We start from the raw sequence: 27,908 nt of genomic DNA, 5'->3' as shown, positions 1-27,908 counted from the left end.
AGGAAGCGATAAAACAACATTTGGAACGTAACTCTGAGTTGTGTTTGTTTCAAAAATGTTCATTTTGCGTCTATTTTAGTCGTGACGTAGTTGCATTTGAGATGTTGGCCTCTGACCAATGACGTACTTGTGCTGCGTCACACCGGTCACACCTGATCGTCTGCTTTTAACCAATCGGAGCTCGCTCGGAATAGACACTTTCGAACGGACATGACATAGAGTTTCTCACTAGGACATGACATGAACAAAGCTGAGCCACGCGTGGGCGCCAAAAATGAGTTTTCGTCATCAAGCCATCGCCATGACGTCAGGCGATGGCTTGATGGTCAGACGTTTTGTCCTCAAAGAGCAAGCCAGACTTCTCTTTTTTTGTCTTTCTGAGGTTAAATGTCAAACGTAAGTAACAACAGTTTTGTGATTCATAGTTACTTGCAAATTCAATTCTGATCATTTGCAGACGTCAAAGCATGAACCAAGCAACCTTTTTTCTAGCCATTGTTCCGACCTTTTCAAGCCAAGCCGTTCCACCAGCTGGATTGCTTTTTTTTTTTTTTCGATGAAAAATGGCGACCTCGCGGTTCAAGCAGGACTTGCCTCCTGAAGGAGGCTATGCCCCTTTCGATGTGAGGCGAGTCCCTGCTAGGGTTTTACTATCTGGTAAGCTTATTTGACATTTCTAGTTTCTGCTGCTTCTGATCTCCGTTACCGGCTGCAGCTACTGAGGGTTAACGGCATGTAGGACATTTGAAGGAGACGACTGCAATACGCCAGTCCGGCGAAACAATTTTGTGGTCAATGTGCTGAAATTTTAATGCACTTAATTCATCATAAGTTAGATGTACTTAATTCGTTTTAAGCTAGAAAATAAGTTGTAATGTTGCGTCCCGGGTGCTCATAAATGGACCCCCAGCGAGCTACTGCTCTAAGGTGCCAGGAGAGTAGCGCTGCTGTAGATGTTTCGTTGACCTGTTTTGATTTAATCGCAGGAATTAATTTCATGTGTTTGCGCCTATAAGTTCGGCCCACTGCAGTCGCATGCTAAAGGCTGGATGATTGTTCTAAGCTACGCATGAACTTAGCACAGCTGTGTGTTACGTTCGTGGTTGTGCCGCTGTGGCACCGTCAGCCGTAAAATACACCGTCTATGGTTACTTGTTATGTTCCAAAGCCTCCCCATAAAGCTTCAGAACATTTCTGCTCCATCGGAATCAAGCACTCTTCTGACTAAACACCCAAGGAAAATAGTACTGCAGGCGCGCCATTCCAAGTTACCCAAAGAAGGGCTGCCGTATCCCGTGCATTTTGTTGCAAATTCTCCTGCATCTGAAATAGTTTTGAGTGCGTTCGAACTTCGAAGTTACTTAATGCTACGCCGAGCGTTGCCCAGCTCACGAGTTTGGCTAACTTAGCACAAGCATCCTAAACCGTCTAAATTAAACTTAAACAATGCTGGCCACATTCTTTTAGGTTTGCCTGCATCTAAAGGTCTCATTGGAGCTGATAGTGAGACGCAGGGCCTATGGATGCACGACATATTCTACCACGCATTTCTCTAAACTGATTTTCTGAAACTGGAGCAAACGCATAATTCATGTGGTCAACAGCAACCATATCAAAGCCCGACTTAAATTGAGGGCATCGACAGAGTGTACGGTGGTGAGCTCACTTAGGGTGAACATGGGAGTGCGTGGCCGTCGCTGCTATCAGGGCAGCCTACCGTGGGCTGTGTGAAGCATCGTGCATGCACTATGCATGTAAGCTAGAATTTGCTTTCAGCTTGCGCATCGCGTCATTGGAGCATCTGCTTTTCTTCTGCTACGTTGCGCGTCGTCTGCTAATGGTGTCTTGCTTTGAACCTCAAATCCTCCACCCTTGTATGAACGTGCCCAATAAAAATCACAAAGGCGCTTTTCCACCTTAAATTGAATTGAGTTTCTAGTGCCGGAGCTCACTTCAAGCTCTCAATTTATTTCTCATAAACATTGTGCACATGCGTTCCTTTGGTTTCAGTGGCAATCACTGATAACAAATAAAGTGCTGTTAAAATGAGCGTCATCTTTTTATCGAGTCTGCTTGAAGCAAGCTGGCGCGTTGCGATGTGACAAACCGATTTCTCTGCATTGAAGCTAATGAACGAGTAACTGCTCAGTCAGAAACATTTTTCTTGCAGATTGCAGTTTCCAGTTATTTACACAGTGGTTGATTGCCCTACCGCTACAAACGAGATGAAGTTAGCAGACGACGTTCGTGCATCCCACAGTAGGCTGCTTTCATATTACCGGCAGCCACGCTTTCCCGATTTCACCTCAAGTGAGCTCACCGCTGTACAGGTGATATGCAGGTGCGATAGAAATGAAGTGGGTGGAACACAGGAATCGACGGCTGGACTCTAATGCAGGGCTGCTTTGTATTGCTGGTGGTAACTCCGGAGGGATAGACAGTGCATTGGAGCAAGCTTTTCATGATTCCTCCTTGACTCCTGCTAATCATTCCCTTGGCTGAGATTGGGAATCCAGCCTTCTGCGTGGCTGATAAAAAACTTGTGGCCTGGATGGTGCTAATTACTATCAGTAAATTCCCAACTTAGCAGGAGGCTGTACCGCACCTGTTTCTGTAGTTCATCCCTTGTGGAAAGTGTGCCGTTTCTCTGTTGAGTTTAAGTGAACTGTGAGTGTCACTGCGGGTGCTGTGTTACATCCAAAGAGCAGGGAAGGGTGCTCTGGATGTAAGCAGTTTCAGGGTAGATCCCTAAAGGTTCATTCACACTTGCGACTGTGGCGGCTATAGCGAGAGCCACGACGGGAGCTACTGCCACCCTCTGCGTTCACACTTGCGTGGGACCGTGGTGAAATTTGTTTGCTTTTCATTGTTATTGCTTCTCAATTACAGTGAGGCTTCACAATGTTTATGATGGATATTTGGTTCTTTCCCAGGGGCCCTTGACACCTTTTTGGGCGCATGCTGTCACAGAGGCACTCAGTTTGGAGCTTCGCTCAGTTTCCACCTGTTACTAGTAGTTTCTGCCTACATTGTGCCAAAATGGCTTTGAAACAAGGTTTTTCAAAAAAGTAGCTAACGTGTACGTACCACTCAGTAGTCAAGATTGCAGCAGTTACCACAAAGATTTAATTTTTGAGGTTCGTGCCCTGATACTAAAAGTGCCCTTTGATGAACAGAACTAGATTATCATTCTCGGTGGCTATTCCCGACTTCAACAAAAACGACGTCGCTGCAGTCGTTTGCGGCAGCGGTTGAACGCTGGTGACAGGGCGTGCAGCAGCGTACGTTTTCGCACGTGTCCAGCGCTCTGCCTTGTTCCGGTGGAAAATCTCCTGGCATTTCGGCAGGATGGGACTTCCCAAAATCATGCGACATCAGCCTCGCTGTTCTGCCGCAAGAATGGCAGCCATGACGTTGGCAACGAAAACCAATTGAGACCAATTGCTCTAGTTGCTGGGACTTAAGCGACACCTGGCGACTAGAGGGACAGAAATAATGTTGCTCGAGTTGCAAGTGTGAACAGGCCTTAACTTACCTTTCAAGGTAGCAATAAACTGTTTTTTAGGGGTATGCACATGACTCCTTTGAATTTGTCATGCTGTGAAATTTTGGTGCCTTGCCCAGCACCTTGAAACGAACTTCAGTCAGAACCAAGAGCCATGGAAAGCAGGTTGATAGGAGTTATGCGTAGGGATGGGGAACTAACCCCCTGTACTAGGGCCAAACTTGCATAGAAGGCGTCCTAGTTGAAAGCACTGGGGTCAGCTTGGACATGTGGGGCAGAGCCGACAACTGGCAAGTGATAGGAGCAACTAGAGTCTATGGAAAAGCCCTTTCCCAGCAGTGGACGTCAGCAGGCTGATGAGAATGATTTTTGCATGGACTGCTGTTTTGTCTTGCAGGCTACAAGCTATTTGGGCTTTATTTCGCCTTCACTGGTTTCTCATGGTACATGCTGAGGACACAGTATGTAAGGAAGAAGTAAGTAACCCTTCATGCTCACATATAGACAGCTGTTTTGTGCGCGGGTGATGTGTTTCTGCACCCTTGAGGTAAACTTAAGCTGAACATAAACATGAGAGTGTTCTTTCTACCGGCAATGAGCCTTTTAAGATGAAGCTATGAGATATCTTTCAGAGGGCTGCCTAACGTTCCCTATGGAAGTCAATATTTTAATAATAAAGCTATGAAGAGCTTTTGCTCGGAAGAGTTGCTGGAATTATTCTCGTAGCATTCTCCACCTGGAACAAGGTACAAAACTGCAGGGATTGAAATTATTACTACTATACTGCAACCCCAACTTGAGCTTTGTGTGTGTTTGCAATTCCTTGCCCCTTGAATGGTACACAAACGGGTCAAACATAAATATAACCAGAGTTGCGCCATAGGGTCAGGGGAGACTACCTAGATGAAATGATCGTTCGCATCTCTCAGTTTCATGTCGTTCACTTCTTCTTCCGTTCACGTTGTTGTCGACGCCTGGCGGCAGATCTTTCGCCGATCTCCTAATTGATGTCTGAGTTCATGACAAGCCGGCTCCACAAAGCAAAAAAATAAAAAAAAAAGACTTCCGAAAACTCCCACGAAACAGTCCAAACAGTCAAGCCATAAGCAAACTCTGATTGGGCAAACGGATATGGCTCACTTTTGTCCATGAAACAGCTGGATCCGGCTCATTTTCGATATGAACGATGATCTGCGCACACAATTGCAGGGCGGCGTTATCTCACATTTTCTTGCCACCTCTTTCTTGTGGAAAAGTTGCCGCGTTTTTCTTGTCACTGCAGTTTTATCTGACTTAGTTTCGGTTTCTGGATCTGGCTCATTTCGGAAAGAAATTACGCACATAGTAATGTAATAAAATTTCACGCTGGCGCAAAAGTGCTGCAGGGGCTCAAATGACGCCAGCCATTCTGTAGACGCAATCCCCCTTCCCTTCCCTTCCTGGAGACTTTAACATTTAAGCATGTGCGCATGATAAAAAAAAAAAACAGCACGTCAAAAGCGCTCATAGCCTGGAGCTAAACAGGGCATTCCCTGCATCATACCATATGATGAAAGAGTTGGCCACACACTGGTCCCCTTTATTTTTAAGGTATAAAGCTTCCAACAGACCCCATGCTATGAAACAGAACAAGTGTAGTGTTCAGTGTGCCACTCTTGTGTTGACTGTGCCATGGAGCATGCAAGATGGACCTCCTCCCTTATGCGTTCCCCTAACTACACCAAATAAAGAGCCGTTTGTTCATGTCCGGGTGTAATGTTGTGCTACTAGAGCAGAAGCGAAACTTATTGGAACTAACCAAGTAACTAAATCTCACTCCATCCAGCATCTTTGTCTGGACTTTTAAGTGTTGTGTGGTTCGGGAAGGGCTTGGATTCATATTTTGTTGTGTTTGGGCCTGTGTTTCTCAAGCATTTTTACTAGTCAAAAGCTACTTAAAATTCTTCCGCTAATACTCACAAGAGGGACGCATGTCGTGAGCCACATTTCTGTCATTAGGAGATGGAAAGCTGGCATTAGAGTGCCTTATTTTTTTTTCGGACGTTAGTGAGGGTCACATTTCTATGGTAGAGAGGACATTGAAAGCAAGTGTCGCATTTTTTTATCGTAGAGAGGACATTGAAAGTGTATGGTATGCCTGAATCTTCATTTACTAATTCAGCCTCACAATGAACCCCACCTTCCCCACACTGATTTTCCTCTAACTGCACTTGCAGTTCAGTCCCTCACTCCCGGATAAAAAAAATGTGCTGATGATTACAATGTACCCTAATGAGAAATTTGAGGGCAGCTGCTTAGGTGCTTCGATTTTGGGATCTATTGAGGCAAAGAACGTAAAGGACGTGCGTGCACATACAGTTACAGAACCACTCTGCCATCATCTCTTAACCGCCCCAAACAGATAGATACTCTCATGCAGTGCGCGTTTTCAATTGTGGTATCGGTGGACGCATTACTGTTGAAGCTAGAGCCACTCAACGCACGAATGGGGGCTTACGAGCTGCGTTCTAAGCTCTCGTCTCCTTCGCTATCCTTCCCACACTGTCTATGCTATCACCGTTGTCCATTCTACACAGCACTACGTGTTCGCGCTTTCATTTATCCCTCTACTTCCCCGTTCATTTGGGTTACACGAGACGCCGCTTAACTGCGGGAACAGGGGCTTGAATTCTGCGGTGAAAAAACATCTTGCCAACGCGTGTTCGTAACATTGCTCTTATGCTCCTTTATTTCAGGCTGATCGATGTGGAAGCTGCAGATGGTTACAATGCAATTCAGCCTCTCATGCTTGCTGAGCAAGACAGACTGTGAGTTGGGTTTTTCTTATAGTACAGTCTTCCCAGAGTTTGTTCGAATTTGTGATTCAGGGGTTCTTGGTTGCATTGCAGCTTAGATCCCCCCCGTATTCACAAGCCTAACTTCAGTAGAACTTTTCCTTTCAGACACTTTTCGGCACCTTAACGCGTTTCAAGAACCAAACTTATGTTCAAAGGGCGCCTTTTCGCGAACTTATCGGACGGAAAAGTAAGCGCTACTTAAGTTAGCTCCAGACCTACCTTAGGTGTGCCTTTTCCCGACCAACATTGCAGACTACTACGATAACATGGCTGAGGTGTTCCATTTCGCGCGTTGTACGCGAGAGATTGATAAAGCTGTAAACAATAAAGCGCTTTCCGCGAGCAACAACGATCCGGGCACACGCCTGCCGCCCTGACGCGGTCGTGCGCACACCGCATACCTCACGCTGGCCCGGCCGGCACGCGATGCGGCCAGTGCTGGCACTATGGCGCTGCCTCCGCTCGTAGAACAATGCCGGCAGGTGCAGCTACAGTTTGCTGTCGCTTGCCCGAATGGAACTAAGTGCGCAAACCAAGTTACGCATGCGAGAAAGGGGATAATGCTGTAGTGAAAATTCACGCAATATATAATCATGCGCGGTAGTAGCGCAAGCGGCGATCAGTATCCTGCCACGATGATAAGCCTAAAGTTCCCTGCGGGTACCGGCTACGGACGGAGCTGGCTGATCCGAGCGCTTCGAAGGTGGCGCCACGGAAGCGTCCTCCCCTATTGGTGCAAAGGTCAAGTCCCACCCACGTGGTGTGTACGGATTGGCGCATCGCGCGCTAGCCTCGTTCGCAGGAGCCTAGCGTGCCTCAAAAAGGGCGCCTTTGATAAGTGCGCCTTAAAAAATGTTTGTGGAGCACAAAGCGGCCTTTTCTCATTCTGGTCCTCTTCCGACACTTACGAAAGGCTTCCTTATGGCATAAGTTAAGTATGCTTTCTGAATACGGGGGATCACTGTGCTTTTACCAGACTGCATTTATACAACAGCGCCCACGTCAAACCATTCCATATTGCCTCGACAATGAGCACTGAAAGTAGTGGGGAAGTATGCGTACTTTTGTACACAGCATTCAGTGTTCAATTCCTGGCTGTCACAGCTGTGATTCCACGGGGATGATCTCTGTGGGCTGTGATTTGAAGACACATTAGAGACATACTGGGGTCCAAAAATTGACTTAAGGCTTTCACTTACAGTGCCCGTTGGTGTAGTTTTGGGTGGTAATTTTAAACGTGAGCCAGAGCTGATGTTCCAAAAACATTTTGGCTTAGTGCAGGTATGTTCTTTCAGGAGAAATCTATCAGGACTAATGGTAGCGCAAGTGGCAGCAACTCTGCACAAGTGCCGGCTTCTAGCTCAGCAACACTGATGGGTGCTGGAAAATGTCCAAACACTCAATCAGTGAACATTCACATCAATTGACTTTTTGCCTTATTTTGCATGAAAGCCTTATGAGTAGAGGCCGGATTTTTAGGCACTAAAAAAGCACGTTTTAGGCGCCAAAAATAGGCGGCAAAAAAAACGTTTTAGGCATTAAAAAGAATAAAATAGGCGCAATAAATTTGTGATAAATGGTAATAATTTCAAGTGAAGACGTGAGCGAACTGTAAGCATGACAGGAAATCCAAAAATGTCATTGCTATGAGGCCACAATGGCGGTAACAGTTCAATTCAATTCAATTCTTTATTTTTCTCTCATAACAAGTTCTATAGATTGACCTTAGACGTGGAATTGCCCCGCAATACCTCTCGGCTAATGGCGATCAATTGGCTTAATATCACAAGCGCATTGCTTACATACATGTTCAGATGCGAAAGTCACTCAAGCGTCGCATATTGTAAAACAGGCAGGAGAAACAATACTTGAAATATGGTAATACTGATTTATAAAAGCGCAAAGTTATGTCTGCCTGACGCAATTAAATTACAATAAAGCAAGAAAATCATAAATGCAAGATAGACAAGGTTTGTTAAGAAATTAACATGTGAGAACTTACGTACAAACTTTAGCAATTTTCTACAGGTACCTTAATTATACAGGCAAGACCTTTCAACACTGCCAAATACACATACGCTCATTCGAAATATAAATATTAAGAATTGTGTTTGGACAGAACGCGGAACATAGTTCAAGAATCACTATGAAAATCATAGAAACAATAGGTAACTACCAGCATCTCCAGATTTCCGGGTTCAAAATTGTGCCTCTTGTCGCTGAGAATGAGTTTGTACGCGGAGAACCAACGCTCGACGTAGACAGATGTGGTTGGTGCGTACTTGGGAAGATTCGATGGGTTAATTGAGACTAGGATCCTACAGTGCTCACCCGCAAGGACTTCTGGACCTTCTTTAAAGGGTCCATGAAGAGAAAATACAACTTCGTGTAATTTGAAAGAACTAGGATTCAGTATCTCACTCAGCTCCATTACAGCCCCAAAAGATGTTTTTTAACGAAAAAAAAGCAAGAAGTATTTTAAAACTTTCAAATTTTGCGCCACAGTGACGTGTTATGAGCAAGAATGATGTCATACGGGCCAACAATAAAACATAATTTTCAGTGCGTTACCTGCACGTTAGCATTCAAGCGATGCGGTCAAATGGAACTAGAGGCCCCATTACAGACGTCCAGTCATGTGTCGTCGCGACAGGTCAGTTAGGCGGCCGCCAATCGCACAAACAAGGTTCCGTGACGTCATAGAAAAGTTGCGGGAAATTGGCTAGGGGGTCGCGACTGCTTCACACGTTTTCTTTAATATCTCCGTTATTTGTTCGAAGATTGCGATTATATTAGTATCATTGTTATCGGGACTAAGCAGCCTTTCTAATAAACCAGACTTGTATTTTGTCTTCATGGCTCCTTTAAGGACAGAAAACCCATTGTTTGTGTCCAAGACCGATTGCAGCTTCGCACGTGCCTTTTCGGCGACGGGTCCTTCGGGAGCGGTGGCGATTCTTTCCTGTGCGTGGAGAATCAGCGCAATGTTCGTAACAAGAGTTTCTCCCGCACTTTCAAGTTTTTTGATAGAATCCGCTAAGAACGTGAAGTTGGCGCAAAGGTACGCGAGGTCTCCTGGAAGGCTATTCACGGAGAGGACAGCTTGAGCCTTTGTGACTGCACCACTCTCGTCAATTGGAAGGCCATTGATCAGTGATTTCCCTACACCCCCCCTAGGGGGTGTGTAGACCCCCCCTAGTTTTTCTGGACACCCCCCCTTGAATCCCCAAATTTCACTCTTGTCAGTCCTTGTATGGACCTTTTTCAGTGTCGATCTGCGCATGCGCGGGCTGCCCGTCTGCTATTCTTGGCAGTAGCCTCGGGCAAAGTAAACAAAAGTGCGCCCCCCGAGCTTGCTGTTAGCGTTGCACGTATTTATTTCCTTTTTTTCGACAGCTCGTGGCAAGTTCGTATGTGCACACAAGAAAGGCTTTCAAAGGAAAGGGGCAAAGTGGTTTGAGGCTGACCACGCTGCGAGCCCATTGCCACCAGCCAGGGAGTAGCGAAAATGAAAAAAAAAAAGTAAAGGAAAAGGGGAGCTTCAACGGCCGCAGATTAGTCACGTGAACTTTGGCCCGCTACCGCGACATTCATATGAATGGTACGGGTGACGGGTGGGTGCGGGAGCAACTGCAGGACGAGAACATCTTGTGCACGAGTTCTCCGAAACCCACATATTTTCGGGGGTGCGCCTTACTGCCATTTTTAATACGCCGAAGTGGAATACCACGCGGGGGACGCACCAATTCCCCACTCGCTTGAAGTGATTTTGGGAGTGACGTCGGGTGCCCAGAGAAAAATGGTCCAATGTTGGCAGCGGAAACGCGAGTATGCAGGACAGTCCCACGGTCGAGGGAAGTTTACTTAACTAGTTATTTAACTTAACTTAATCATTTAACTTAATTATTTAACTAGTTATCCTAACCTAATTATTTCACTAATAATTTAACCTAATTGTTTAATTTTATTAATTAACTTAATTATTTACTAGTGGGATAAAAAAACAGCTTTTCTAGTTTATGAACCCCCCCCCCCCCCCCCCAGAGTCATTGAGACACCCCCCCTTGATTCGATGCCTGGGGAAACCCCTGCCATTGATCACGGCATTGATGTCCGAAAAGTAGAAGTTGTAGTACTCAACAGCTTCTAGCCACGTTCCCCATCGTGTGACGACGGGCACATCAGGCAGCATCTCCTTGAAGACGCGCACACGAAAGGTCTTGTCTTCTCTTCTTCTTCTCTTGTCTTCCCCTTGTCTTCTCGTGCGCTGCAAGCTTCCCAGCAAGAAAGTGAGCGAAAAAGCGCCCTTTGACGTCTGTTGTTTTAAGTGCGAATGCACTTCTTAAGCGACCCTGAATCACGCGTCCACCGCCGTCCGTCCATCCGCACCACATACCCACTTAGGGCGATTGGCCAAGAAGAGTTTTTAAGTGCGAAAGCGACCCCACCACATACCCACATAGGGCGATTGGCCAAGAAGAGTTCCTTCGCTACCCATTCGGCATATCTTCGTGATACTAACCACTTCCTACGGGAAATTAACAACATAAAAATCCCTGATGGCGCCTTCCTTGTAACTATAGATGTAACTTCTCTGTACACAAATATACCTCACCGAGATGGGATTGAAGCCCTGGTTGAATCCTATAGCATACATCGGGATCACGAGGCGCCAAGCCCACAAGTCATTGAAACTTTGACCAGGCTAGTGTGGAATTAAATAGCTTTTAATTCCACAATCAGTATTATCTTAAGCGACCCTGAATCACGCGTCCACCGCCGTCCGTCCGTCCGCACCACATACCTACTTAGGGCGATTGGCCAAGAAGAGTTTTTAAGTGCGAAAGCGACCCCACCACATACCCACTTAGGGCGATTGGCCAAGAAGAGTTCCTTCACATCACCCGTGCATTCGCACTTCCCCATGCTCCCCTTCGGGGAAATGCGGGTGAATTTTTTTTCGTCTATGGAAATCCAAATGCAGGAGTCGCCAAGCTCTTCTCTGATTCTTGCTAATGTCTGTTCATACAAAGGCCGGAGGTAGTTCTTCCTCAACGTAGACTCAGACGGCACGTTGTGATTGCAGTATTTCTCTAGAAATTGTTCCAGCATGGGATTTTCAATTTTGGTCTAAGGGATGTTCGCAGCCACCATGGCCTCGCACAAATCAACGTTGAAAGCGTTCGTCCTGTCGTCCTTGAAGGCTGTTGTCAAAAAAGACTGTTTGGATGTTGAGGGCTTGTCCTGCTTAAGGTTTGCCAGGTGACCTGCCGTCTTCTCATGCTGAGCCAGGTGGTACTTCTTCTCGCAAGGAATCTGCGCAAATGCGTTAGGTTTTCTTAAAGGGGCATTGACACAAAATTTTGAAGGCGAGATAACTTCGGAGATAGATTGGTGGGAACACATATACATCATCTGCAAAATATCAGCGGCGAATACAGCCTAGAACATATTTAAAATCAATTTTAAAGTGTGCGAAACGCAACCGAGCAGCCAGCAGAGGAGCACGCGCAATCGACATCCCGAGGATATGGTGTAAATAAACAACATCTAAACACGTCACGAGTTTGTGTTTGCCGCTTCCGCACTGCCGGCGTTTTTCGGCGGCTCGCCCGACTCGCTGCTCCAATCGGAGGGCCGGAGGGCGGAGCTTCTGTTCTCGAGAACGAACGACCAGATCGTTGGCGGCGGAAGCGCCGTGATTTCGTAAGCTCATCGGGCAGCTGGCCGCGACCAAAGTTCTCCAGCGATTCCAGGCACTCTGTTTCTATTACTGTTTATTACCATTGGATGCGAAAACGCGCCGGAGACACGAAAAGCCCACTGAGCTAGCCGCACGGTCGCTGTGCAGGCGGCGGCCACGGCTGCGAAGTGGCCCAGGCCGGCGCAGGTAGCTCGAGTGATAGCTTGTTACCGCTGCACGAAATTGTCCCCAAGTTCCGACCATGGTGGCTTACATGAGAAAGGAGTTAATGATGCGATGGCGGGTTGCATTAAAAATTGTCATCTGCACCGCTTACGAGAGCGGCACTCGAATATCCGCCGCAGTGCTAAGCCGAACACATCTGTATGCGGACCTGTAGGCAGACCGGCCGGCTGCTCCCAGCGCGCGTCTTGCCACCCATCGTCTCGAGCGTCGCGCGTCGTTCTTTAGTCGCGGTAGCATTTGCACTCGCAGCGCCTGCGTCACATCCACGGTCGCTTTTTAATTAAGCGCCTCACGAGATCAGTACGTGGGGGCATTCGCAGAAACTGCCGTCGATGCGGATTCGACAGTGCTACGGCGGCTCTGCTCTGTGATATCCCTCCGACGGTCACGTGGTCAGCTTTGTTAACACAAAATCCACAAAATCCATCGTTTCGCGGCACTCGCTGAAACCGAAACTGCGACTGGCCGCATTGAAAATGCCTCTAATTAAACAACCGTCGCACGCTGAAGCAAATGACGTTTCTACAGGTTATAAGTAGGTCACTAGCTACTTATCGCAACAAAAAAAACAAGATGCAAAATTTTTGTGTCAGTGCCCCTTTAAATACGAAGCGTATATTCAACACCACAGCGCAGATAAACATGCTGGCATACTAAGCGTCTTGACATGCTACCAGAAGACAAATAAATACGATAAGAATCAATAAACACTCCAACTTTCGCAGAGAAGCGCTCGAACACCCCTGCTGCGTCCTATTTGATGATATAACTGCACTTGTGCGCCACTCTGCTACGCGTGTCATGCCACCAAAACGTACTTGAAAAACAAGAAGGTGAGATTCCATTGACGTTCTGTTCAACTGACTCGGCGCGCGCCATCAATACCCTAAATTTCACGGTGGCACGGCGGGGGAGTAAGATACCAGATTCAATTGCGGGTTAACTTAGCGTGGCGTACTTCGGTAATTCTAGCTAGCGTCTGCATGTAATTAACCGAGTAGCTACGAGTTGGACTTCGATTTAACGGATGTCCAGTGCATATCTTAAAAGCACGCTCCGTTCATCAGCGCTAGTTTTGAAAAATCATCCTTCAGTACCAACCGATCAATTGCTCGTTTGATTAAGAAATTTCTGGATGTTCACTTAACGCAGCACACAGGGACGGTACATAAAAATGTGTATCTCCTTCTCAAGGTATCTAAAATATTTAATTTCAATAATCTCAATGGTATTGAAAGTTTAGAACTTATAAAAAAAGCTAGCAATCAAAATAAGCTACGTTTGAAAAAATGCAGGCACCGAAAGGAACGCTGTCTGCCGTATTCAAAATACACAGGTGCCTCCTTTCTTTTCTCAGAAGAAGGGGCAGTATAAACAAAAAGCAATAACAGCGAATCGCGGCCATGATGCCCAGGCGCCAACCAAGGCGGCGCAATGGACAACGTTGCATAGTTTCGAGTTCGACCACGGCCCATGGATCAAGCGCACTTGGTCGAGAAGCTGTGGTTTCCAATAACACATGATACACTCACGCCACGTTAAAACTCGTCGGCTCACCTTTTTTCCACACGGTTGGCAGAACACGGTCTCTCCGTCTATTCTGTAGCATGGTGAGTCCACTGTCGGATCAATGCACTTCTGGGCGTCTTCCGTTTCGGCATGGCTAAAAAGGGCAGCGGAGAAAGCCAGACCGTGCACGTTGAAAGACCGGACCAGAAGGGAAGGGTGCCTCCTATTGGTCGGGTCCAATCGCCTAGAGCCAATTTCTCCCCTGCTGGTGAACCTTTCAACTACTAAATTGCAAACAAGATAAGGGCGTGTACGTCACAGTGTTTTTAGATGCAACGCATCTCTTCCTCGGGGCTATGTCACTCCTGCGTCTGTCCGGCGGCGGCGTCCGTCTCTCCTCCACTCTTCTCGTCTCCTCTATCCGATAGCGAACGCTCTCGCCTAACAGCGGCGGCGGCAGCGTCGTCACAGGTGCGTCTCTCCTCCACTCTCCTCCTCTCTTCTTGGCGGCGGCGGCGGCACAGGTGCGTCTCTCCTCCACTCTCCTCCTCTCCTCTCTCCAATAGCGAACGCGGTCTCAGTCGACGGTCGTCCGTGCTCCGTTTGCACTCTCGCAGTACTCGACGATTGCTTGATGCGGCGGTTCCTTTAGAGAATCAACCCAACGGAAACACCAATGGAACCACCCAGATGCGTTGCATCACACCAGGGTTCCCGCGAGGGGAGGTGGGCGTAATTTTTCCCCATCACATCACTTTCTTTGCCCCTGACGGTATCATAGTTCCCCTGGGGAGTAGAGTTGTGCGTCCACCGCCAAGTCCTGCGGGAAAGCCACCCGTAAAGCATGCAGAAGCCGCCGCTCCGGTTGCACCGACGCAAAGGGAGGGGGGGGGGGGATGTTAAAAATAGGACCAGGTTCAAACCCATAGAATTCAGAACAGTAAATATTTCCAGGTAGAATGAATAAAGGTATCAAATTGCACTCGAAAGTGAAACTTGGCGATACATAGAGCTGATTTAGGCGCCAATATGAGAAAAAAGGCATTTATAGGCATTTATCGGAGTTTAGGCACCAACACCCAAAATAGGCATTTATAGGCACTATAAAACCACCATAAAAGCCATCCTTGACCTCCAATTCGTGCTCATATATCGAAATGTGGCGATAGGAACGCAAGGAAAAAAATAGGCATTTGCCTAAAATCCGGTCTCTACTTATGAGACTCAGCTTAAAGTCTAAGCGCTCTCCAAACGTACATTTTATGTCTTCTGTCTTGTCCGTTTTCTTTTGGTAGTAGAATTTTTTGCATTTAGACTTTATTGGAGCGCACAGTAACGATTAACGAATCCCGACTTCATGTCACCCTTTCCAGCCACTGTTTTAAAGACTCTTGCTTTGAACAGTTGCGAACAGTTGCGAACCGGGGGCCAATGAGTTCTTTCAGACTGTTGGTGAGGCCTTGGCAGGATCAAGCTGCATTACTCCGTTTTACACAACCAGGGAAGGGCTAAGGGCTCTCAAGGAAAAACCGCACACTTTCTTTTGTACGCACTGAGGCTGTTCAAGGCAGCACACTGGATAGAGGCGATGAGAGCCGACGACTTGCCCATCCTTGCCCGCAAGTGTTCGAACTTCACTCTCTTCCCACAGACCCTTTCATTGATGTGCAGGTCTGAGCTCAACTGGCTGTGACCACCGCTGCAGGTTTAAAACATGGGGATAGCAAGTTACAATGCAGCAACCAAGAGGCGGGTGGAGGAATCGGTAACCATGCCTGATTGAGCAGGGCTGTGCCACACCGCTGCTCTTGGCAAAAACTGAGCTGCGACAATGGCAAACACTGGTGACTGTGTCACTTGAGTGTGCTGCTTTATGAAATAGCCCAGTTTATTGTGTGGGAAATGGGTGGAACATGTCGGGAAGAATGTTTACCGACAATCCGTCGACAGAGCGACAGAATAACAGAGAACAAGAGAGCGCGTGACTGAGGCGGCGCTGCCTTCGTACCACTGCAGCTGTTGCTAGAAGGACGTCGAGTTGAAGCTTGGCTGCCGCCTGCCGAGGCCATGGAGAAGGAACAAGACGGGAGGGTAAACGAGGCTTCCTAGCGAGGCCAGATAATGTCACAAGCGCTCGTCATAGGTTACACTAGCGGTATCTGCCGCGGGTGAAGAAACTGCAGGGCCTCCGCGATTGGCATTTGACTGCGCAGCCACAAAATGAATTGCGGTTGCTATCATTTCGTCCATCAGGTGCCGCTACCCTCTCCTTCACTGTCGCAGCTACGAAGCTTTGCTGTCCGCCTTGGTTTTCGCCGCGACATTATCTGGTCGCTCACCCGCACTTGCCGCAATGGGCCGTTTCCCCTCCTATATATTCTTGCTCCCTGGCCGAGGCACCTGTCGCACGCTGTCTCGATGGGTCTCAAGACTCCCGCCACCGTGTGTATGTGTTGTGAAATGGAGTGCGCAAACAGCGCAAGGTGGCAAAAAATGAGGACGGCAATGAAATTAGTGACTGGCAGCCAATGCCACTGCTGAAAAAAGCAAACATGACCACTGAGATGGTTAGGGTGCTAAGCACGTTTGGCACGGTGGATAAGGGAAGTGCAAGAAACGCTGTGTCGTGGACTTCTGAAGCTGGGGAAACACGTGTGTACGGTTGTAAATAAAGAATAGGATGGGTTCAGGCAAGGGGTGTTTACAGGTTGGGAAGAGGAAAATGAGGCTGCACCGACTGCCTCGCTCAAAATGTGTTACATTGCTTCCATGAGAGCCAGATGTCTGGGCCGTGCTTTCCTTTCTTGATCCGCCATACATATCAGGTCGAGCCCGAAGTTTCTGAGGTAGAGGGACGAGACGGTCATGCATTTTTAGAAATCCACCAATTCATCCTCCACTAATTATTCCCGTCCCAAATGAATGTCAGTGGGAAGTTTGCATCAATCAAACCAAAGGTTAAAGTTCTCTGATGCTGCATTGTGGCAGGCCTGATCCTATCTGGCATGGCCCTATGTGGCACTGTGGTATGGCTAGCACTATCCAAAGGGCAGGCAGCAACGGGGACGCATGAGCGCTGGCACTGCTGCTATTCTGTGCATCATTTTGCCAGTTTGTGCCCAGGCTCTGTGGTTTTTACTATGGGCGACACATTGTTCCTTTCCCCTAGATGAAGTGCCAAGTGGGCTAAAGGTACAACTGCGGAGTGATGTGAGACGTGAATGGAGATGCAGCTTGGAATGATGTCTGTACCTTTGACTTGGAACAGTTGTCTGCAAGCTGTTCCCATCCCCAGTCCCCTTGTTGGTCGTGGACAGGTTCTTCTGCTTGGTCATCTGCCACATGTCATCCATACGGTGGGGTACATTTCCATTGGAACATTTTATGAGCCAGGCTCGCTGTTGCCTGCAAGTTGGCAGCTCACTTCAAATCCAACCTGGCTTCATCTTTATTTGATAGATGAGCATGCTGTCTTCTTTCAAGGGGCACGTACCTTGTCTATTACACTTTGCTTTCCTTTATTTCCCTTTATTTTGTACCTCATCAGCAGTTGCTGCATCTTCAGTTGGTGGAACAGCTGGAACAGCCAGCTGAACACAGCTTTTGCAAGCATTGTTGCGGTCCCGCTGCAGACAGTTCAATGCATGACGTAACAGGAAACATGAAGTTCAGCATTGTATCTTGTAATTAGATGATATCTTGATTGAAATTAAATGATGCCCGCTAAATATCTTGTTTCTTTCAATCCAGCAACGTAACATTATGCTTGTCTATTGCAGCAGGGTGGTACGCCACAGATGTTGTTAAGACATTGTGGTGTAGTATTTCTTGATTTCGCTTGAAACGAAGGCAGTTTCACTGTCAGACACGACCTTTACTATACCAGTTGTTGTAAACAAGCCTTTTATCATATTATTCATGACTTCTGATGTTGCCTGCATCACGTGTCGAACTTCTAGCCACCTTGCATAGACGTCTACCACAACAAAATCAGCATGTGTGGCTGAAATCAGCCAGGCCTGAAGCCTTTGATGGGTGTCACTGCATTTCTTGACATTCAAGCAGAGCTATACGTCCTTCTCTAGTTATTTGCCAATCCGTAGCCATTATTCGTGGGCCTGTGAGTCCTTCATTGCCATGATACCTTTGCGGCCTGCATGTATCAGGTGCAGAATACGGGGCTGTACAGAGCTTTGCATAGCAACACAGCTTCTCCATAGGAGGCATTCGAGATGTGTTGCTAGCTCAGTTAACCTACGTTAGTATAGTGAAAACCCTTCAGTTTGTTGACTGTTCCCTCATGAATAACGTCGCGTGCTGTCTTGTTGCCTTAGATTAGCTGTCCCTGCAGCTGTGAATGCTGATCTTGTGAGAATTTCAAACAAGTTGATGTGACCAGGTGGCTGTGGTTTGTCTTCACTACTTGGCAAACTTGGACGACCTAATGCACCGATGTTTCAAGGGCTCTTTCCCTGCATCATAGACTGCCTGCCTAATGCACTCTCCATTCATTCTTGGCAAAAGCTGCCAGCGTGTTGACTTCTTTTTACCAAATATGGCAAGCAGAAATCAATAATAGGTGACATACTTTTGAATTTGTGGGGTGACTAAAACTGTCGCAGTGTCCTCTTAGTGAATCTGGTAGGGGTTCTGCCCTGTCTGCCCTAGTGTCCATGAAGCAAATAAATGCATAGTCGGCTTCCCTGCTATCGTTGCATAGAAAAAGAAGAGCTTTGATCCTTCCTTCTCGTTACAGTGAGCCAGTATGATATGCTTGCTAAGCATACTTCTAAGTTGCCTAAATAATTGGTTCTGAGGGCTTCTTTTGCCGTTTCCATGTGGTGCTTTTCTGAAGGAACTGGTGTAGGCAACTATGGATGCTTGCCTGGTTCTAGACAAATCTGTCATCGATTGCAAGAATTCCAAGAAACGACTGCTTGCTTGTGAGGAATCGTTGGCCGGGTAACTTAGAATGAAATCTTCATGGACTTGAAAGCAGTGCCTATCCTTCCAGAAGTGGTGGTTGTATTTGTTTGACTGCTGTAGGACTTGTTCCAGCCACAAGCATGTTGTGTAGGATCTATGTTTTACACTGACAGCTACTGAGGTGCATAGCGACTCCACTGCCCACTATAAAGTTGACAGTCATGCGAAAATTTTAGATGGAATGCTCTTGACCTTGTAAACCCCCTTCAAGCATATCAGGATTTTGTAATTCAGCTGTTTCTGGCGTGATGTGAACTCGTTGGTAAGCTTGTGTTGTGACTACAACGACGAATACATGAGGCGACGGCATAAGATGCCGACAGCCTGAGCCCCTAAGGGACCTGGCCCCTAAAAGTATTCTGGAATACAAATACAGTGTACTCCCATGACCATGGACCCTCTTAATCCCGAAATAAGGGTATGGTGTATCCTAAGTCTGCAGTATCCAAACAGAGAGGGGAGGAGGAGGGATATGAACATCAAGGGGGAAACGCAACAATAGAGGTACTACAGTAGACTGGTCTTATAAACTTTTTTTTGCTTTCCAACCGATTTCACAAAACTTCATGGGCTTGTTCACTTTTTTTAGCTGATTTCAAATATCTAATTACTTTTGATGTGAGGTAGCTAGTTTCTGAGTTCATTAAAAAATTTTCCTTGATTGTTCTTGAGAATAATAGGAAAAAAACAATTCAACGAAAGATTACCAGCAAGACATGAATAGATACCAGAAGTTGTGGAGAACGAAATGTGGGAAGCAGTTTTTTCGTTTTGCAATCACATACATATCTACATCAATTCTAACTTCGAGGTTTGAACTACTACTGCTAACCAATCAAAAATAACACCCATTAAGCAACTACTAAAGCACAAAATGCAAAACCTGCTTCCCATATCCCATGGTTTAAACATTCAGCTTCACAGTGCAAAAGAAATGATCTTCCTAGCTGCACTACATGCTGGGATATGCCTCCTGAGAATTTTGTATCACTGCGATACCACTTGTGGCGAAAAGTGGGAAATTATGGAAAAATAATTAATTCTTGGTTAAAATCGGGCCTCTATGGCTTTTATAAGTACCTGGTACTGTTCCACGTATGGAATTTTTGGAGGAAAAACTGTGCAAATCAAGAGAAAAGTGATACCTAAAAAAATGCTTTTTCGAGCAATTTAATGGTCCAAAGACCCATGTTTGGTCCCAAAGAACTCGGTTAAGACGAACGCCATGGTTAAGTTGAACAACACCTTTGCTCTCTTGTAACATCCACAATTAAAAAAAAACTTCCGCTTAAGACACGGAGAAAGAAGTATTTCAGGAGGGGAATCCGCTGGGCTGGGACAGCGCGGGCGGGCGGCGCGTTAATGTCACTGTCTGGCGAGGGGGAAATGCAGCTTGCGGAGAAGCACAACAGATGGCGCGTCAAGCGCGTTGCCATAGTTTACATGTTTTTCTACGGGCGCGGCTCACAAAAGTCGTAATATCATTGAAAATATTGTGAAAATTGCCAGATTTCTTCCTATAAAATAAATAAATAGAAGTGCTGGACATTTTATCAGCAGTTATTAATAAATACTGCCCTAGTTACAAGCCGTACCGCGCTTGAAAATAAGCACTGGAAGGAATCCCGGAGAGCAGACGTCTGCCGATGCCGCCTTCCTGCCAGGAGTGGTTCACTCTCGCTGCTCTCTCCTCTCGCGGGCGGCTTCTCAGATTTGCGCACGCTTCTCTTGTTGCACAGGCATGGCGGCGAAGTTAGGGCAGTCTAAATATGAACTAATGACATTGAAGATAAGAATCATCATTCACTGGCACTAATCATACCTAGCTTTTCAACCACATGTTTTTTATTGTAGGTTCAAGTTCTAAAAAAAATCAAAGCCCCTTCGTCCTACGAAAAATGTTTGAAACGCGATGATTTCATCCGCTGCAAGCCGACTCCAGTGAAAGCCCACGGCGGCAGCCGGCTATGCACTGACTGACCTTGCACCGGCGAGCCTTTTCCCTTTGGCGCCTCGCAACAGAGGGCGCGTCAGTGCCGTGCCCCGCACCGTGACTTTATCGCGCCTCCGGAGCAAGCCCAGTTGCGCCTCCTGAATAATTCTTGCTCCGTGGCGTAAGATGAATTTCTGGTGACACAAACATTGTCACAGTCCCTTCGAGTTCATCTTAACGGGAGTCAACTGTATAGTCAGTTTATTCTCTCTTTGTTTCTGCGGCATCTATTCACATCGTCTACACAAGCAAAAGAACTGCTTAAGGCTAAGCACTGGCGCTTGGAAAAGGCCTTGCGCATGCAGTGGAATGTGCACACTAAGTTGAGCAAATAAAGCAAAAATGTGTTTAAGTGCTATTACTGGCCAGCTAGAAAATTCACCTGTCGCCAGCAGGATTGGCCTTTGGGTACACCTACCTCATCACAAAGTGTTTGGCTTCGTGATGTGGTAGGTCTACCCAAAGCTCATTTGTTTAACATTTCAGATCGCCACTTAGCGTTCCCCAAGACTGCTTGTGCATTTTTAAAATTTTCACATTCTGGTCAGTAAGACAGCTGATACAAAACAACTGGCAAAGTGCAGCTGTGGAACCAAAAGTCAGACTAACAGCGCCTGTACTATAACATTGCCTGTCGCGCCATCCAGTAAGGCCGAAACAGCCACTTTCCTGTTGCTCTCTCTTCCCTTCCCCACCCGCTAGCCTTTCCATGTGCACCCAGCCTGGATAGTGTTTGCTGCGCAGTGCCGCTTCACGTGATCTATACAAAACGGGTTAGAGGGTTTGTGCAACTCTCTCAAGGTGGCGGTCTTACACCTCCCTGTTATGGGCTTCTAGGACGCCTAGTTTGGCCACTTGTCTGCAATGTGGCACGCGCCAGCGTACGTGCCTTAGGCAGCGCTACTGCTGCCATTGGAAAGCGAGTGACCCGGCAGGCAATGCTATACAGGTGCCATTGGTTAGACCAAAGGGATACTGCAGGGCCAGCGGCAGATTGTACTCAGTGGATGGGAGCCATCTTTCAAGCAAAGTTTGAAATAATTGACTTAAACGGCCGTGTGTGTACGCTGAATGCCATACAGTGAAGCCCACCTTATGGGGCCCTGATGATTATGATGACTTGAATTCACATGCAGGTCGAGAAATTAACTTGAATGTACGATGTGTGTATGCTAGAACCCGTACAGTAAAGCCCACCTTAAGGAGCTGTGATGATGGTGGACAGGTGATTCGTTCGGCCCAAGAGCAGGCAGTTATGTGGGGCACGTGCTCGTGAGCTTGTGAGTGTGCTCGTCAGTGTTGTGTGGACCCTGAATGAAAGCCAGGCAAGACGACAATGGTGAGCTGCTGACAGGGTTCGGCAAGCAAGGGGGGGGGGGGAATTTGGTTTGACAGGTATTTCACAAAAGATTGGTGTACAGTTTCACAGGGTTGGACAAGCTTCACATCCACCTCTGTTCCTCGTAGAGGGGGGTTTCAATTTTTTCATCAAATGGGATCGATATATGTATTTGAATAATAAATGCCAAACTACACTGAACCGGACTTCTTTATTACACAAAATACTGCAGGATGTGGATAGTCTTGACCTCCAGGTTCGCCGCTTTGTGCATTCGGAAGCACTTTTCTTGAATCTCACCAGAGTTGTGTTAGCCGGTGGCATCCTTGTTTTTGGCAGTCGATTTCCATCTGCTTAGGCAGGTCCATTCTTCTTGCGATGTCGGCCTGTTTTTCACTGTGTCCGACAGTGTTAATCATGCTCAGTTTATTTGACAGTGAAGTCCCTGTCTCTTCCCTGCTTCCTTGTCGCCGACTGCACAAAAACAAAATGGCCACTTGCGCTGGCTTTGCTCGGCCACGCCAGCGGCTCGGTTCATGTTGACAGGGTTGCTTTCTATGCCACACTGGTGGCGTTCGATGTTGCACCAGAATGCACTGCCGGAAAGCCAACTTCACGCAGTGGGTTTCACAGAACGATGATGATAAATGAAGGCGCATAAACGCCTCAAGAAAAAAGTGTTTCCCCATGACATGTTCGAAGCAGTTTGGATTCTGGACTTTGACTTTGACTCAGGTTGCACAAAGTTCTAACCATCTTTCTCTTGAAGGGCTTTGATCTTTTAGTTTCCTCGTCAAAATTAGCAAAAAGAGAGCAAATCAGGTGTCGGTGCCGTGGAGATCCATTATTGACGTGCAGCCCGAACAGTTTTCATCCGAAATTTGGTCTGTTGTAGCCAAAAGTCTGCTATAGGCTGGGTTCGTTATGAACGGAGTGGATTCCATTTAAAATGCTTGGGAAGCAGCCAACCCACCAGAGAGAGTTCGTTGTAACCAGAAGTCTGTTGTTGCCGGATCTGCTGTAACAAGCGTAGACTGGTAGCACACCTGGAAAGTGTAAATACTCGACGAGTATGACCCTCAAGAGCTGCTTGGTGTCTGAGCCGTTAACTGCTGGCCACAAAGATGCGGATTCGACCACCACCCCCAGCGGTCGTTTTTCTGATGTAGACGAACAACGAAAACTTGCATTAGTCGAGATTTCGACGCACAAAGATCCCCAGGTGGGCTAAATTGTTCTGCCGGATTGCAGTGTATGGTGTGCTTCATAGCACAAGATTAGCTTCTGGGCATCAAGCACGTTAATGGTTTTTGGGAAGTGTGTTTCTATGAGAAAGCAAAAAAAAAAACAGCATGGGCCCACCACGTAGTTATTCCGCGCTGAGTACCCCAGGAATAATTTCTGCTCTCTTTTTTGCTGGCTACAGCCATCGTATAAGAAAACACCAAAAGGTAGATTTCGCTCTCTACAAACCTTTCTTTGTCCGTCCTCACTAAACGTGTCATCACTGTGAAGGCAGCGAGCACCAATAGCTGATATAACCTTCAGTGTTTCAGGTAGGGCAGAGCGGACAACTTCACGATTTTTGCAACGGATTTAAACAGTGATAATAGATTAGCAGAGAAAACTGTCAGCATGCAGTACGAACTTCTTCTTTTTGGAAGAAAGTGTATCTCCCAACTTTGCAGGCACTACGTATTTTGTCTTGGAAGAAGAAACAGCACTGAAGTAGACGGCACACGCAGAAAGGCACGCCCATCCCATACTGTCCCATTTGGCCTGTGCTCGTCATTTCTGCTGGTCCTGCTGTTTCGTCTCTTTCAGTGCTGCTTTGTTTCTGATATATACACTTTCACTGACATAGTCTAACTTGCTACTCTACTGCTTCTGCTACTCATTCCAGAGGTGGGGAGTACTGTTGTCTTCAATTAAAAGAGCACCTTCCCAAAAGCATCTTGGGCTTCACGCCTCAAAACACACTTTCACTTTGCAGTATCATATTTTATAACATTTCGCAACTTATAGCAAAAGCGGTGGTCAGGTGGAACGGAGACGTATTCATCAGTAATAGCTTGTAGGAAAGCGGAGCCGTGGACTCGGTGGGGTGCGCTGTGGCTTCCTACATTTTATTGGGGTGCGCAAGGCCCGGCCGGAACTGGAGTGGGAGCGGCGTAGAGACAAGCGACCGCCCAGCTGCACGGTCGTGTTCCATCTGTTCTGTCTCGTGGCGCGTGGCCCTGCTGACGCAGCCCGGCAAGCACCGCTGCTGATGATGATTGTGGGATGCAGGGGTGATGATGATAGTGGCACTGTTAGCGGGTGAAGCTGCCGCCACTACAAGCTATTTCAACATGAATTTCAGTGATTAGAGCAATACCTAGGTGGTCAAACTTTGTAGTTCATAGGTAGCACTTACGTGGAAGCAGTATTTCGAACGCATCAGTTTTTTTTTTGTTATTATTAATAGTAGCTTCAAACCACCAAACATTTTTTTGCACTTCACTAATACTCACCAAATCAGTTTGCAAACGGTTCAAGCTTGCGAACCGGTTGAAATCAGGATTTAGTTTAACCTTAACTATAACTGAACCCAAACCTTTTTTCTTGGGGGGGGGGGGGGCACATTGCTAGACACATTTAGTTTTGGTGTATCAGGACGTTTCACATACTTTTGCGGGTGCATAAACGAATATTCTGGAATTTCGAAGCTCAATTGAGGTTCATGTACCACTGCCAAGCAGGCAGTCGCTTCCTCCCAAATGAAAAGCTCCAGAAATACCAGCATTGGCATGCCACATAAAGGCGCTACTCATTTTAAGGTTTTTTGTTCTTTCCCCACTTTTTGTGGAATTGGTCAGAATATGTCTTTGTCCACAATCACTCCACCTCTGGGGACATTCTTGGCGGCACTTTGGGTCAACCGAAAAAGGAAACACGGAAATGTGTGCTCCCTATTTCCTTTCTGTCTTCCCGATACCGTGTTGTATGCAACCAAATGTGCAGTGTTGCGACCGGGCGGGGGCACCCGATCCGTTCTCCGTGGCCTCCAACATACGATGGGTAGCGTATATGATGCGAGCGGCCAGCCGCTGTTGCAGCCGTGAAGAAGTCCAGAGCAGTAGGATAACGTAACTGTTTACTTCATAGCGAGAGGTGAGCCGAAGCCAAAAAAACATACAATGCCCTGACGGGCGAGTTTACAATACAGGACACGAGCAGAGCGACCGCATGGATTCGCTGCTCAGACAGGAAGGATTTTCAACGTTTGTGCTGCTTCTATTTATACCCAAAAAACGCCCCCAAGAGTAACACGCCACGGACATCACAGACACACACACACTCTTTCCATAGTTCGTGAGTCATTCATGGGTTTGCCCCACGTGGCGTCCGAGAGGGGGGGAGAGAGTGTCCTTGAAAGGTGCCGAGGTCGCGCTATCGAAGGTTTGATCGCGCCGATAGCGAAACGTCTGAGCCGGGGATGTCAAGGCGGGACTCACCGACGCGCAGGTGCCTGAAGGGTGTGGCGAACATCGTGAAGCATGCTTGGGCGTGCCGCTGGCAGCCGCCGGAGGCCCGTTGCAAAGCGAGGTGACTGACCCGGCATGGCGAGACACGAAAGTACGATTCACCGACACGCGGGCGCACGTGGTCGATTCCCACGTGGTGGCTGATGCGGGAAAATACGGCGGCGTTTGGCCGATTCGTAACAGCAGGCACTATGGGAGCACACCTTATGTTAAACCAACACTTAGCCTCCATTGCTGTAGCACAACAGACACTCGAGTGTATCCTAGGTAGCGGTGTCTGCAGAAAGGTGTGGTGGGTACCCGTACTTGCATTGCCACTGAGTCTCCCTGCTTCGGATGGCACTTGCAATCAATTCCTCCTGTTCATGGAAGATTGGCAGAGGATGTATGATCAAGTGTTTCAGCCCCCTTTTAATTAAAGCTGGTGTTATAACTCGCCCTCTCTCCCGTCTGTCTGTGCCGACAGGTACCTGAAGCAGCTGAAGAAGAACCGTGAGGAGGAGCGGGAGCTGATGAAGAACGTGCCGGGCTGGGCGGTGGGCACCTACTTTGGGGAGCCCATCTACAAGACGGTCAGCCCCAACCACCACGTGGACCCCATCCCTGAGGAGTACTACGCGCACACCTGCCCCAAGACGGCCTACGACAACTGGCACTACTGGGACAGCCAGTTCTGAGGACGCTGTCAAGATGCTGAGGACCCTGAGGCGGGGACGCTGAGAATCCTGCGGTGCAAGAGACACTGCTCATAGTGTCTTGCTTTGTTTTGTTTTTTCTTTTTGTAGGCACTTTACTTGACAAATTTAGGGGTTTCATTAAACATTACACTTTGAACCGCTGCCGTGGCCTAACTATTAGTATCTGAGGCCTGCTGCTACTTACCCAGAGATAGCAGGTTTGTATTTGTGGCAAATTACAAAGATGGACTCAACGTTGGCGCTCTTTGGGCATGCCAAGATGGTTTTTGTTAACCCTGAGCCCTCTGCTGTGGTGCAAAGCCTTTTCGTTGCTCAGCATGTCATAGTCCTTTGTTGAGTCTGAAGGAAAATACTTTAGGCTCTGGTTACCTATGTGCAAAGAACAAGTAGAAGGTCAACACCTGAGCAAGCTTGCAGGGTACAGTGAAATTCGATTCCTTTGCATTTGTAGGCACAGTGTCTGATTAATAGTATGCGTGGTACAGAACAGAAACTTCAGTTGGGTTTTGTTCTTTTTGCACAGAGTGTGTGAAATATAAGTGCAGCATGCCAGAACACTTGAGCGATGAAAAAAAATTAACGTAGGACAAGTAGCGCAATATAATAGCAGTTTGTGTTCAGTCTCCAGCCACTAGAACGCAAGTTGTACTTCATCATTTCTCTCTTTTCTTGTGTAATCACTCATGATTGCTGAAATAGCAAGGGAAGCACTGATGCACAAAGTGGCTTCTTTTCTGAAGCGCTACAGTTTAACAAGCTAGCCGAAAAGCAGGACTGCTTGATAAATGTTTTATGTATTTTAGCCACAGGTCGATTGAAGAGGCGGTAGTGTAAAGACAAATGGGCCTGTATCAGTAGATTACAATGCCATGGATACAAATATAAGTAGCAGCAGTTGTTTAATAAGCAGAAGATGCCAAAAGTGTGAAAGCAAGTGTTGCCGCCCCATGCATTTTTCCAGACCATGATTTGTGGCGTCATGAATTTTAGCATTATGAAAAGAACAACAAGGAAGGAACATGTAAATGGAAAGCAGGTGTATCTAACTGCTCCTCTGGTGAATCCACCTTATTAAGGAACAGATATTTCAGCTAGTAAACCGTGCCAGTTAGGGTGCTTCACCACTGCAGATGATAAACCATGTACAGTAGACTCTCGATAAACGGAACTTCAAGGGACTGGAAAAATGAGTTCCGTTTAACAGGAGTTCTGTTTAACAGGAGTTCCGTTTAACAGGAGTTCCATTTACTGAGAGAGATGTTCTAAGGTGCAAATTTATGTGCACCTTAGAACATTCTAATGGCATTTCAATGATTTCATGGAACTCTAACCACTAGAAAGTGACTGTAGCTGGTAGTTTTCAGAAAGCAAGAAAACTACAAGAAGCGTAGGCACAGCATTCACAAAGTTGATTTGGCAACAATGAGTCGCTGTGCACTACAAAATGCGTCAATGATTTTTGTTTGAGTCCTTGCAACTGCATCTTCATGGAGGCTAGAGGCTTTAACATCGCGAGTGCTTACGAGCCACCGAATTTAGAAGACGGCAGCGTGGTAATGAAGGACGAATAGCACAACGATGGCAC

At 47.0% G+C, this 27,908-nt stretch overlaps 1 protein-coding gene across 1 annotated transcript; it reads left to right on the top strand.

Moving 5' to 3' along the window:
- The first annotated feature begins 496 nt into the window (after nt 1-496).
- Nd-b16.6 (NADH dehydrogenase (ubiquinone) B16.6 subunit) lies at nt 497-26,459 on the top strand. Its single transcript, XM_077677309.1, has 4 exons — nt 497-657; nt 3,903-3,981; nt 6,241-6,312; nt 26,092-26,459. Exons 1-4 carry the CDS (start codon nt 564-566, stop codon nt 26,300-26,302), a joined length of 456 nt encoding a protein of 151 aa, XP_077533435.1. The 5' UTR covers nt 497-563; the 3' UTR covers nt 26,303-26,459.
- Nucleotides 26,460-27,908: the final 1,449 nt, after the last annotated feature.

This window comes from Haemaphysalis longicornis, unplaced genomic scaffold (assembly GCF_048455015.1).
Source record: "Haemaphysalis longicornis isolate Haplotype H1 unplaced genomic scaffold, Haemaphysalis longicornis Haplotype H1 scaffold_7, whole genome shotgun sequence".
NCBI classification, from domain to species: domain Eukaryota; kingdom Metazoa; phylum Arthropoda; class Arachnida; order Ixodida; family Ixodidae; genus Haemaphysalis; species Haemaphysalis longicornis.
The sequence above is the reverse complement of the archived record's forward strand: the minus strand, read 5'-3'. Positions and strand labels throughout refer to the sequence as shown.